This window comes from Schistocerca serialis, chromosome 9 (genome assembly GCF_023864345.2).
Source record: "Schistocerca serialis cubense isolate TAMUIC-IGC-003099 chromosome 9, iqSchSeri2.2, whole genome shotgun sequence".
Taxonomy (NCBI): Eukaryota; Metazoa; Arthropoda; class Insecta; order Orthoptera; family Acrididae; genus Schistocerca; species Schistocerca serialis.
The window spans coordinates 206,241,165-206,255,481 of record NC_064646.1 but is presented as its reverse complement, the minus strand read 5'-3'; the positions used below and the strand labels follow the sequence as shown (position 1 = coordinate 206,255,481).

The window sequence follows — 14,317 nt, the reverse complement described above, 5'->3', positions numbered from 1 at the left end:
TACATTTGTATCGAAATCTTCATTTTCAACATTAGGATAATAGAGATGGTAAATAATCATCTAAATGTAGTACCCAAGGATTCCTATGTTTAATATTAATTCTACTGCAATACAGCACAAGTACTTCCTTTGATTTCAACATAAGTAATACAACTCTTCTACCTTCATTTAGTATACTCAGTTTGCCCGAAGAAAGGTCTATTATTGCATCCCTTTCTCGTAGAAAATCCACACCCAGAATGCAGGCCACTTTTAATCCTTTCACAATGAAAAACGAGCACACTATGGCTTCGCCCTCCTTCCTTATCTCCACCCACTCTGTGCACTAATGACTCCAGAAATCTTACAGTTATTAACAGTGGAAGTCGCCGAGCACTTTAAACAACTCAATACTCATAACACTTACTGAAGCACCTGTGTCGATAATCGCGTTCACCTTAATATCACTGATCTTAGTCCCTCTTATAGCCTGCACATTTTCATTATTTACTTTAGAGCACATGTGTGGTTCGGTAAGGAATTCTTTCTCCATACGGATCCCATCATTATATCGCCGCATATGAATTTCAGGTAAGTTGTTATTGTTCATGTTGCTCCTACTCCATCCGTCGGCCAGTGACAGAGAGCGTATCGTGGCCGCGTCTAGTTTGTTGGATGGCTTGCCTGTGAGGTGCTTGGACGGTTCGTGTCAGTGACCTCAATTGTATGCACATTCTGGTTCATCGGTCACCAAGGCTGTGCGATTGGCGCCTTCTGCGGTGGCGGCCTGGTGTAGTCATAATGGTCACTGCCTTGCCTCTCCGGGCTCGGTCTGCGATTTTGATTCCAGTTGCGATTTCCATTGTTGTAATTGTTATGCCATTGACCTCTCGGATTTTTCCATCGATTGGTCCCTACCAGTCCGGAGTCATACCTGTCATTGAACCTACGCTTTTTATTGTTAGATGGCTGACCATAGTCATTCTGACTCCTACCGTTATTGCCGTTATGTACGTACTTTTGTCGTTTGTTATTGCCCCTGCCATTACCATGGTTGTGGTTTGGCGTACTATTGTTTCTATCATTCTTATATCCTGACCCATTATTACGGGCATGATAAAATGCTGCCTTAGCGTCTTCCTGTATCAAGTTTATGGAATCGAGAACCGATAGGAAGTGTTCCATATTGTTCCCAGGTAGGTGTATCAGTTTTTCTTTGATATGGGTTGGCAGGTGAGATTTTAATAGCCTTATTACATTTCTGGGTGAGATTGGTTCAACAGGAACATGTCTTATTTATATATTTTTCTAAATACTGCCTCAGGTTCCCAAGACGGGCAGAGTACGGTTCCAGATTATACACTTCCTTTCTTAGTCATTCTTGTACGCACGGTGACCAGTACTTAGACAAGAATGCCTTCTCAAACTGATCATACGTAATGCAACTGTCGCCTACTTCCGTAGCCCACAGCACTGCATCGCCCTGAATGTACGACGTTACGCATTGGATCTTTTGTGCCTCGTTCCACACACTAGATAGGATATTTCTGAAGCTTTTTATAGATACTACGGGGTGTACTGATTTTCACTCGGTAGTAAAAGTTTGAAACTGCCTATTTTTAATTAAGCTCTCTTCAACCAATATTTTTGGATTGTACTTGTTTGCTCCTTGCATGTAGGATGTGTGCTCTGATCTGATACTACAGCTCTTCGCATTATTGCCTAAAGATTCACTATTGTTGTGTCACGGAAAAGCCTGTGAATTGCCAAAAACATTGGGTGTTGGTGACATCGCTTCATGTTCAGCAGCCTGCCACTCAGTGCTAATCCTTTCTCTAAATCGGATATTTGCTTCTTGATACTTACTTGCCACTTACTTGCCACTGCGGAATATCGTCATTGAGTATCTGTCTGATAGTTTGTATTTCATTTTGTACTTGACTACTTATTGCGGCATTGAGTGATTCAGAGTCTCTCTCTACCATAGCTGTTTGAACCCTGGAATCGATCTTTTTTGTCTATCTCACTATCTTTTGACTCTAACTAGGAGTTGAATTCAGTTTTGATCTTGGTAGCATCTTCATTTAACCTCCGTTCTACCAGTTGTGTAGCATCTATTTCGAGCTTTTCTAGTCGGTTTGTTAGAACACCTATTTCATCTACTACATTGGTATTCACCACTTACAGGTTGTTGACCTGTACACTTAGCTCCTGCGCGGCCATAGGTAGTGATTCGTAATTTTGCTTTATATAGGCAATCTCTCTCTGCATAATTTCTAGTGACTGCATAAGTTGCTGGTCACGTTCCATTCACTGACGTTCACGTTCAGCTTGTCGGACAAGGAAGTTTTTAATTTCCTCGTCTCTTTCCTTTTGTTGTCTTGCAAATTTTGCCTGGTAGTCAAGCATGCACTCTAATATTGCTTGCAGTGAATACCCACCAGACAGATTACCACTCTTTGGTTCATGCCCTTTTGGTGGTGGTACACTGTCTTCAGCTACCTCTATTTGAGCATTGGTAGACGGTGGCACTACTTCTTGTGCCGCCGCCCCCGTTTTTCACACTGTATATCCTCAAAGAGGCTGCTGGTGCTACTTAAAGCTCCTGCTCCTACATCGACATCACTAACTAATTGTTGTTATTCAGAATCCATATTGATAGTGCTTTGGCTATGCAATTTCACCATATTCAGAAACCAGTAACTAATATACTGTGCCTAGAGTTTTGAAAATTGAAATTTGCACACAAAATATGATAGTTTATCTACAATATGCTACACAATGAAAATGATTAACTACGTTCAACCTTGTCCTGTTATATACACTATTAACAAATCATGTGCACACTAGCAATATGAGGTCACTTCACTGGAGTTGAGCTTCTACAAACAGGACAACTACACCATAGTCTTACCTTGAACTGATTTGACTTGGGGTTCCACTGCCCCCAGCTTATATAGTTGTTACAGTTTCTTAGTAGTGCCAGGATCTTCTCGTGAAAAAGTTATTTACACTCATTAATACATGGCATAAATTATACAACACACACATACATTTATCACTAAATATACCCATACAACAATATGAAATCAAAGAAAATACATTAAATAGTTATTATGTCTCGTGGCCACTGCACGTTCTTGCCCCCACGCTTTTGGACGACAGTTTCGCGCTCCACTATTTTTTCTGTACACTGATTTACTTTGGTTAGTTGTATGTTGCGAACACGTGAGGTTAATTATTATTGTACTGGAATTGGCTTCTTATTAAATGAATAGTTTTGTTACCGTAACTCAATAGAACTATCATAAAAATGTTCTGAAATTATTTCTGTTATAAAAATAATGAAGTTACCGTACGCAATGCTTAAAGAACCTCTAACCTTGCAGTGGATTTTCCGTCAGCATTAATTATTAATCAGTGCCATGGCCAACACTAGAGCATGAGACTATCATTATTAACCAGAAAATGATTTTTATATAACTTTTACCAGTCCATAATTTTTGCTTAGCAAGTTTCCTTTTGAAACATGAAAGTATTTTAACTTTGACACTGTTAAAGTTTACAACATTAGCAGCCCGCGTCTGCCTGTGAAACACAATGTAAAATCTGCTGCTTTGTACTCCAGTCTCAACCTGCTGTAAGAAATAATTTTAAATTCACTGTTTATTGCAGTATGATTGCCCTTATCAGATTTGAATCTGCCGCGGCAGCGGCTCGTTCCGCCATGTCGAAGCTCTGCACCACGAACACTACTTAAAAAGCTGAAAATGTCTTAAATAAATGGGTACAATACCAGGCAAGCTTTCTAATAATAACATGTGAGGTCTCATTCAATAACTATATTTAAAACTAGAATAATAAAGTTCACACACCTTTCTTTATAATCTGTGACTAATGGCATCCTGCTTATAACCTAGACAAATGAAAGCTACCAATGCGTTAAACATAGCATCACAGGTTCCTCCTCTCTACGTGACTCCAAGAAGACGACGACGACTTTATTATTCTTACACTACTATTTATACAGTGGCTGATTGTCATGAAATCTCTCAGTTTTTCTTTGCTAATTCTTTTCTGTATCAGTTTCAGAACTCGCCGACACAGATATTATTTCACAAATCCAGTACTTAATCCTTTACAAATACAAAATATGACATAATTGTTTCTATTCTAGTAATTGCATAGTTATAAAGCATGTTTTACCAGGAAACGTTATACAGTCTACACCTAGAAGTTCATCTAAGTTAAGATACAGTATAATTAATAAAATCTGATAAAAGGTGAGAGTATGAATTGTTATTGATAATCTCATCTATTTGTTTTAGAGGCGTCTCTTTACTTTCTGTTGTACCTATGGCATAAACTCTGCTCGCAGGGAGTGTTGAGCACACCTACCAAATACTATGTTTTATTTGTTCTGTATTACTTCCAGTAGCCACTCACGTGCAGACATCGAATGTGTGAGGGCTACCACTTTTTCTACCTATGGACATATTATTCTGTTATGAAGTCGTGAAGCCTGGCCCCCTGCTCCAGAACGTGCAGAGTTTCCTGGGCTTCGATACACAAATTGATACTCCCCAGCTCTATATAACCCCCCTTTTCCTAATTAGAATTGTACACAACATTTTTATCCCTTCCATGATTAATCATTCTATTTTTATTATTTTGTCTTCATATTTTACAGTATTTTGATTCAGTCTTACATTGGAAACGAGAAGGATACTTGCATTGTTATTCTCAGATTAAGAGTTTTCCTCATGATTATAATCTCCTTTTTCTTTATTTAGTGTGTCTTACACTTTTATGGAAGTCCAGAGTTCTTTTACACATAACCACCCACGATAACATATTTCTTTTGTTACATGGTAGGGTAGCCCATGGACCAACACTGTCACCAAATGATTTTCGTCAGGGGAATTGTCCAAGTACTTAGATCTTGTGTAGTGACATTCATTACACATGTTACACCTAGGATTGAATAATGCAAGTGCTAACTTCTCATGCATACTTGATGGGCAGTGATTCTTTTTAAAGTCTTCAAAATCATTCCAAGAAGACAATTCGTCTGAATGAGCTGTAACCCATTCAGCTACGTCCATCAGTTTTCTTGAAATCATCCCAGTGCGCAGGCAGGAATATAGAAAACACCCTTAAAAAATAAGTAGGGTTAACATCTCCCTCAGGTTTAAATTTGGAAAATTGTTTGGAGAAGTTCGTTCCACTTTAAAGAAGAGTTTCCTTTGTTAATGCTACAGGGAACCAACTATTATCCCTAAGTCTTATTTTTTCCACCCCCTTTGTTTTGATTAGCTCATCCAACAGCTTTGTAAATCATCTTCTGCGCTATCTGTCTCAGCTGTTGAATGAGGTGTATTGACAGATAATTCAGTCTTTTCCTGTACTTTTTGTTCAGTTAATTCAGTAACATGCTCTTTAAAAGTTTCAAGGGTGGAGTCCGAGATTGCAGTTCCTTTCGAATCCTTATTTTGTTCTAAAACATTTAGCCTTTCTATAGTGTCTAACAATTACCTATGTACATCTGTAATTTCTTGTTCAGTAAAATATTTATTCTCTTGTAGATGCTTATTCAAGTCTCTGGACTCCTTGTTAACTTTGTTTCTGATTAAGTCATGTTGTTTAATAATCTCAGAAACTAACTATACTCTTAAAGTCATATTAGTGGATTGTAGTTCGCATATCATATTATTTACTTTTAACTACTCCTTTTATGGATCTTATATGTTCATACAATTGCTGATTAACTGCTTGTAGATGCCTTGCTTTCTAATTTTACGTTAGTATTAATTTTATCTATCTTACTGTTTAACTCAGAGATCATCTGAGCATTTACCTCATGTAGTACTTTTTCAAATCAAACACCTTTTGCATCTATTTTTGCATTTAGCTCATCGCCTTGAGCCTTTATATTTCTGTTAGAAGTGTCTAATATAACAGCTAAGACATCAATAGCTTTCCAAAGCTATATGATGTCGGCGGTTCTCACTGGCAAACTCTGCAATGACAGTTATTAACTTCTCCAATTACTAACAATTACATAGAGTGGGTAATTTTATTAACCAAATATTCTTCTGAGCATATACACTTAAATTACTCCACAATACACAGTCATGACAACCAAAAGAAAAGAAAAGAAAAGACAAGACATTCAAATTGGCTTTAATATAGCTCTCCAAACAATGCTTGTGTGTCTCAATGCCTTGCAACGATGCAGGAAACTGGATTGCTGTGCTGGCCGCACTGCGTTGCTGTAGGTTGATGAGCAGCAGATGTGATTGTTGGCTGCTACTGACAACATCACCAACACCATACATTAGCATTCTTTATTGATTACAAGCTTATTCTCATTGTGGTGTCACCGCCAGACACCACACTTGCTAGGTGGTAGCTTTAAATCGGCCGCGGTCCATTAGTACATGTCGGACCCGCTTGTCGCCACTGTTAGTGATCGCAGACCGAGCGCCACCACACGGCAGGTCTCGAGAGACGGACTAGCACTCGCCCCAGTTGTACGGACGACTTTGCTAGCGACTACACTGACGAAGCCTCGCTCCTTTGCCGAGCAGATAGTTAGAATAGCCTTCAGCTAAGTCCATGGCTACGACCTAGCAAGGCGCCATTAGCCTTACATAGCAATTGATACTTATCGTATAAAGCATGTCTCATCAAGAACGATGTATACAAGAAGGATGGATTAAAGTTAAGTATTCCAAAAGCTACGTACTTTTCTTTATAGCATTCATTACGTATCCTGTTTCAGACCTCACGCCATCCTTCGTGTGTTTATAGCGTGCATTGCGGTCCCCTCAAATCACACTGTGTCGGCACTTCTGTCGACACATCACTCATCATAATACATTTGCTTGTGTGGCCATCTTCCACAGCAGCAGTTAACACCTGTATTATAGGTTATCTGTCTTGAGCTGACTGCAGTCCAATTAAAAAGATTTACACCAGACACGTTCCACTTTTACAAAGCATCTTCTGTGGTATTCTATAAATTGGATATACACATTTGTACATTTTCTGCTTGTTTTAGGTTATAATCGATGTTTTCTTTTATAAAGTTGGTCTGCAAGCAACTTACGGTGTTTGTTTACATAATCTGCTCCATCCCTTCTTGCTAGCAGTGGTTGGTGTCAACAGGCTTTCTTTCACATCTGCCCTTGGCAGTTTTTGGCATTTTGCATTATTTCCTGCACTGCACTATTTACAGTTGACTTTCTTAACTGTTTTTCATTCGTCACTGCCACAGCGTTTCTGCCTATTCGTTTGTTTTTATTCACGTTGTGTGTGTTGTCAACATATTTGTGTGGAGTGTGAGTGTGAGTGTGTGTGTGTGTGTGTGTGTGTGAGAGAGATAAGAGGCACTGTGATAAGTGCAGGTAGCACACCCATAAAAAGGTGTTGCAAAACTGGACATAAATAACAGTAGAAATGATTGGTAAATATCCATATTTTTCCTTGTAAGTGAATGTTTACATTCCATACGAGTATCACACATGCCCTATAAGTCATAAATTACAATGTATGTGTGCAATCTGTTTCAGAAGTACGTGGTTGACATAAACTATCCTGGGGATCAGGACATGCGACGAATAATAACGGTATGTGACTCCCACTTTACCAGTTTCAGTAAATTTACACTGATAAGTCAAAACATTATAAGGACCTGCTTAATAGCCTGTTGGTTCACTTTTGGACCTCAGCTCAGCAGCAGCTCTGCATGGCATGGATTCAGGAAGTCCTTGGAAGATTTCCACAGGTATGTGGCACCAGTTCTCTATGCACTGGTCAGACGGTTCCCTTAAAGTACAGTGTGCTGGTTTGTGGGCTTGGAGTTGGTACCCTGTAATGTCCCGAATGTGTTCCATTGGGTTCAGATCAGGTGAATTTGGTGACGAAGACTTCAGTGTAAGTTCATTACAAACCTCATCAAAGCGACTGTAGCATGATTTCGGTCTTGTGATATGGACAGTTGTCCTGTTGGAAGATACGTCCTCACCATTAGAGAAGACATTAAGTTTGAACAGATGGAGGTGTTCCACAGTAACATTAACATAGTCCGTAAAGGGTGTTTTAGATTATTCCCACAGGTCCCATGGAAGTCTAGGGGGGAATGATAGCCATAGCATAATACTACCTCCACTGACCAACATCCATGGCACAGTGCACATTTTGAGCAGCTTTTCTAATATCCCACTGCTGTCGTAATTAACGTCACTGGGTGAGCATGGGAAAGTGTAGGGGCCATCTGCTTTGGAGACCCATGTTGAAGAAAGTGTGCTGAATGATGTGTTTCAGGACACTTGTGCCTTCACTGACACTGTACTGTGTCATCAGATCTGCCATAGATGACCAAATCACTGCTTTGCAGAGCAAGCCAGCCTCCAACCACCACATTCTGTGATGAGGCATGGATGCCCAACACTTCGTCACCTACTTGTGGTTTCCATAGATGCTGACTGTAGTACTATGTGAACAGCCAAGTGACTTTGCCATTTCTGAAAAGCTTATTCCTAGGTGCAGGGGCATAGCAATCTTATCTCTGTGAAAGTCACTTAAGTCAGTGGAGCTCCCCACTTGCAGCCTGTATAGTCTTTAAAATGATTCCCTGTTCATCTCAGCTTTGTTTATATACTTTCCTTACTGCATTGTGGCCCTGCATGGCCATCAGATAGCAGTCAGTCTTGTGGTAGGCAGTAGTCATAATGTTTTGGCTTGTCATTTAGAAGAACTGCAACATTAACAAGATTTTTGTTGTATTTTTGGTTGAAAACAACTTTGTGTAATCTGTTGCTAATGCTGTGCTCTTCAATTATTTCCAGAACTTGATGCAGTTGTACATTGATAACCCAAGCGAATATATTGAATTATCAGAGGAAGACCATGGCAGAATTTCAAGATTTTTTCAAATTGGAATGATTACTCGACATCCATATGATCCAATGAAAGTGAGATTGTCTTATTGACAGTAATTCACTTGCAAGTGACAAACACTGATAAGGTTTACAGGTATAAGAAAATTTCGACCTGCTGTTTCCAAAATAGGTCTTACACATCACATCCGTGTTGTGTGAAAGACAGTTTACTGTGTCCCTCTCAGAAAAGAAGTGAGGTTTCCTCATAAACATAATTAGTGATCACTTTTTTGAAAAGACAAGCTGATTACTGTGCATCTGTACTTGGATTGTAGCTGCTTCCGTTTTCTTTCAGGATGTAATAAGAGTATAATGTCAATGTATTAATGAATGCCCTATGGACACGAGATATCTTGTGTTTTAATAGAGGCCAAATCACAGTGGTTCAAACAATAGTTGATTTCATCTTTGATTTTTGTGAAATTGGGAATGTTAGTATTACTTTGTGCAAGCCTACCACAAAGGCCAACAGTTCTGTAAGAATTACAATGCGAAATGCACTGGTCATGTCACCTGTATAGTATTAACTTTTGCAGTTGTTCATATTAGTAAGTTATATTACTGAGTGTGATCAAATGCAAGATGATGAAACATAACTCATCTGTAACTTAATATATTACCATTTATGTAATTTCTTTAGTTGGCGGTATGAAAGTCCAACAACTTTCATGTAAAAACATTGCTTTGTGTTCCTATATGGTATAGTTCACCCTGTACTTACATAGTTAAGTTGCATTTATTTTTGTACCTGTTGTGCTGTTAAAAATGCTTTCCTCTATCTGAAGGCTTATATGACCACTAAAGTGCTTCACTAAGTATGGTTGTATTAGTGGTAACCTTCCTCCAGCCTTTGAATTGACTTAATCTGTCAGTTGTTGGCAGATATACAATTTAATGTAAATTTCAAACCAGAGTGCAACTGTGCATTTGTCACATTAACAGAGGTAAAAGAACGAAGCAGTAACTGAAAAAAAATCCAGGAACTGAGTATTTAACTGTGAAACTTTTAGACCTTTCTCTCACTGAACCACAGACAACCATACAAGAAGAATATTACTGTAAAATTAATGTCGAAAAATTGTTAGAGAGAGCAATTTATTCCAGTTCTTCATAACATTTTGTGTACTGCTGATGGTTTGTAATAATCCACATGCACTTCAGTAATTCATAGTTAATGTAGGTGTTCTGTAGACATAACAGAATCTCTCTTCTTTTTAATTTATTCTTTGAGTACCTTTAATGGAGTAAATTTTCCCAATTTTTTCAGTTTCAGTATCTTTACTACAGGACTAAATGCAGTTACGTGAACCTTTAGACACATCTGCACCTGTGCATATGTGCCTTCCATAATTTTCAGTGGCTTTGAACAGTTTACAAGCTGTAACTCATAGTTACCCATGGCACTGTGTGGTATGGGTATTGTGTGTTATGTCCTAAACAATTGTGGGAAATATTTCAAACTGAATAGTTTTTAAAATTAAATAATGTTTGATTTTTTATTGGAATTGTAAATAGAGTATTACATACTTGATTTTTAGTTTACTTTTTAAACATTAAAATATATTTAAAAAGACAGATGGAAAACTAGAAAGTAGGAATAAAGTGTAATTAAAAAGTCAGAGATGAATATCAAATACTACAGTAAGACAAACGTGTGGTTCCAAAAGAGGGGCAGCAGCCTGGATGATTGACTGATCTGGCCTTGTAACATCAACCAAAATGACCTTGCTGTACTAGTACTGTGATTGGCTGAAATCAAGGGGAAACTACAGCCGTAATTTTTCTTGAGGACATGCAGCTTTACTGTATGGCCAAATGATGATGGGTTGTCTTGGGTAAAATATTCCAGAGGTAAAATAGTCCCCCACTCAGATCTCCAGGCAGAGACCACTACTCATAAGGGCACTGCTATCAGGAGAAACAAAACTGCATTCTATGGATTGGAGCATGGAATGTCAGATTCCTTAATTGGGCAGGTAGAGTAGAAATTTAAAAAGGGAAGTGGATAGGTTAAAAATAAAGGAGGAATTAGTGAAGTTTGGTGGCAGGAGGAACAAGAGTTCTGCTCAGGTGAACACAAAATCAAATATGGGTAATTCAGGAGTAGGATTAATAAGGAATTTAAAAAATAGAAACAGGGATAAGGTACTATGAACGGCATAATGAACACATTATTGCAGCCAAGACAGACACAAAGCCCACACTTTCCACAGTAATAAAAGTTTATATGCCAACTAGTTCTGCAGATGATGAAGAAATTGGAGAAGTATATGGTGCAATGAAAGAAATTATTCAGATAGTTACGGGAGACGAAAATTTAGTAGTCATGGGGGACTTGAATTAGATTGTAGGTAAAGGCAGAGAAGGAAAAGTCATAGGTGAATATGGACAGAGGGTAAGGAATGAGACAAAGCCACCTGGTAGAATTTTGCACGGAGCTTAATTTAATCATAGCTAACATTTGGTTTAAGAATCATGAAAGAAGGCTGTATACATGGATGAGGCTTGGAGACACTGGAAGGTTTCAGATATCTTTTATAATAGTAAGACAGAGATTTAGGAACTAGGTTTTAAATTGTAAGATTTTTCCAGGGGCAGATGTTGACTGTGACCACGATTTATTGGTTATAAACTGTAGATTATAAAACTGAAGAAACTGCAAAAAGGTAGGAAGTTGAGGAGATGGGACCTGGACAAACTGGAAGAACTGTTGTAGAGAGTTTCAGAGAGAGCATTAGGGAACAACTAACAAGGACAGGGGAAAGAAATACAGTAGAAGAAGAATGGGTAGTTTTGAGAGATGGAAATAGTGAAGGCAGCAGAGGATCAAGCAGGTAAAAAGACGGAGGCGAGTAGAAATCCTTGGATTATGGAAGAGATATTGAATTTAATTGATGAAAGGAGAAAGTATAAAAATGCGGTAAATGAAGCAGATGAAAAGGGATACAAATGTCTCAAAAATGAAATCAACAGGAAGTGCATAATGACTAAGGAGAGGTGGGTAGAGGACAAATGTAAGGATGTAGAAGCATATATCACTAGGGGTAATGTAGATACTTCCTACAGGAAAATTAAAGGGACCTTTGGAAAAAAGAGAACCACCTGTATGAATATCAAGAGCTCAGATGGAAAACCAGTCCTAAGCAGAAAGGTGGAAGGAGTATATAAAGGATCTATACAAGGGTGATCTACTTGAGGGTAATGTTATGGAAATGGAAGAGGATGCAGATGAAGGTGAAATGGGAGATACGATACTACATAAAAAATTTGACAGAACACAAAGACCTAAGTCAAAATAAGGCCCCTGGTAAGAACTACATATAGCCCTGAAAGAAAAATCTTTTTAATCTGGTGAGCAAGATGTATGAGACAGGTGAAATGCCCTAGATTTAAAGAATAATATAATAATTCCAATCCCAAAAAAAGCAAGTGTTGACAGGTGTGAAAAATTACCGAACTATTGGTTTAATAAGTTAAGGTTGCAAAATACTGACACGAATTCTTCACAGATGAATGAAAAAACTGGTAGAAGCTGACCTCGGAGAAGATCAGTTTGGATGCCTTAGAAATATTGGAACATGCGAGGCAATACTTGACCCTACAACTTACCTTAGAATATAGGTTAAGGAAAGGCAAACCTACGTTTGTAGCATTTGTAGACTTAGAGAAAGCTTTTGATAATGGTGAGTGGAATACTCTCTTTCACATTCTGAAGGTAGCAGGGGTAAAATAAAGGGAGAGAACGGCTGTTTACAAGTTCAACATAAACCATAAGGCAGTTAAGAGTTGAGGGGTACAAAAGGGAAGCAGTGGTTAAGAAGAGAGTGAGACAGGGTTGTAGCCTATCTTCAATATTTTTCGATCTGAGAATATTGAGCAAGAAGTAAAGGAAAACAAAAGAAAAATTTGGAGTAGGAATTGAAATCCATGCAGGAGAAATAAAAACTTTGACACTTGCCGACAACATTGTAATTCTGTCAGACAGAGCAAAGGACCTGGAAGAGCTGTTGAACAGACAGTGTCTTAAAACGAGAATATGAGATGAACATTAACCAATGCAAAACGAGGATAATGGAACATAGTCGAATTAAAGCAGATGATGGTGAGAAAATGAGATTAGGAAATGTGACACTTAGAGCAGTAGATGAATTTTGCTATTTGGGAAGACAAATAACTGATTATGGTCAAAGTAGAGAGGATATAAAATTTAGATTGCCTATGGCAAAGAAAGTGTTTCTGAAGAAGAGAAATTTATTAACATCAAGTATAGATTTGAGTGTCAGGAAGTCCTTTCTGAAAGTATTTGTATGGAGTGTAGCCATGTATGGAAGTTAAACATGCAATGATAAATAGTTTAGACAAGATGAGAATGGAAGCATTGGATATGTGGTGCTACAGAAGAATTAGATGGCTATATCATGTAACTAATGAAGAGGTACTGAATAGAATTGGGGAGAAAAGGAATTTGTGGCACAACCTGACTAGAAGAACGGGTCAGCTGGTAGGCCACATTCTGAGGCATCAAGGGATCACCAATTCAGTATTGGACAGAAGGGTAGAGAGTAAAAACCATAGAGGGAGACCAAGAGATGAACACACTAAGCAGATTCAGAAGGATGTAGGTTGCAGTAAGTGCTGGGAGATGAAGAGGCTTGCATAGGATAGAGTACCATGGAGAGCTGCTTCAAACCAGTCTCTGGACTGAAGACCACAACAACACATGTTAAGAGCACAACATAAGATAATCTTACAAAGTTCGTCCTGTAGTGATCTAAATACATTCCTCCTGTTTTGTCAAAATTGAATATAAATATTCTAGCAACATTCATTAAGTCTGTTTGATCAAACAGCAAGCTGTGCACTCTCCAAACTGCTATGTGATTTGGCCTCTGCTGTGTCACTGTCAAACACACATAATTCATCAGTCATTGTAGAGGAATAATATTGCATTGTGCTTCACAGCTGGCAAAGCTTAAATGTTAGCAAATAATTCTTGAATGTCTTTTGTCATAGAAACCAAAATGTATTTTATGTCCTTCTGGTGTTTCATTGTATTGTAGATGTAAGAGTTCACTTTCTGTTTTCAAAGACTGCATATTGATTTCCAGGTATGGAGCTACCACATCATGCCCTTTTTCCCCCAGTGACCCTTTTCCCAAGGAGACCTGTTTCTTCGTGCCAGGTTGATCAAGTGTTCAGTATCTAAGCCCTTTGACAGCCAATCAATGATTTCAAAATTTCCCTGCCTGCAAACTTTTTCAAGTAATAGAAATTCATGTGGATCCGTGTTCCCAGATAACTTATCAGGAAATCTTTGTTTCCGTTATAAGTTGTCGCACGCCATTACATTGTTAACCTTCTGCCTCCCACCTTTAATGAAATTAAATTAAATG

The 14,317-nt window shown here is 38.3% G+C and overlaps 1 protein-coding gene across 1 annotated transcript in view; it reads left to right on the top strand.

Annotated features, from left to right (window-relative positions):
* LOC126419329 (uncharacterized) overlaps nucleotides 1–10,543 on the top strand; it is a 93,819-nt gene extending 83,276 nt beyond the window's left edge. The window contains exons 5-6 of the mRNA XM_050086514.1: nucleotides 7,554–7,610; nucleotides 8,832–10,543. Coding sequence (XP_049942471.1) covers nucleotides 7,554–7,610; nucleotides 8,832–8,975 — 201 coding nt within the window. The 3' untranslated portion in view covers nucleotides 8,976–10,543. The remainder of the gene's footprint in view (nucleotides 1–7,553; nucleotides 7,611–8,831) is intronic.
* The last annotated feature ends 3,774 nt before the right edge of the window (nucleotides 10,544–14,317 follow it).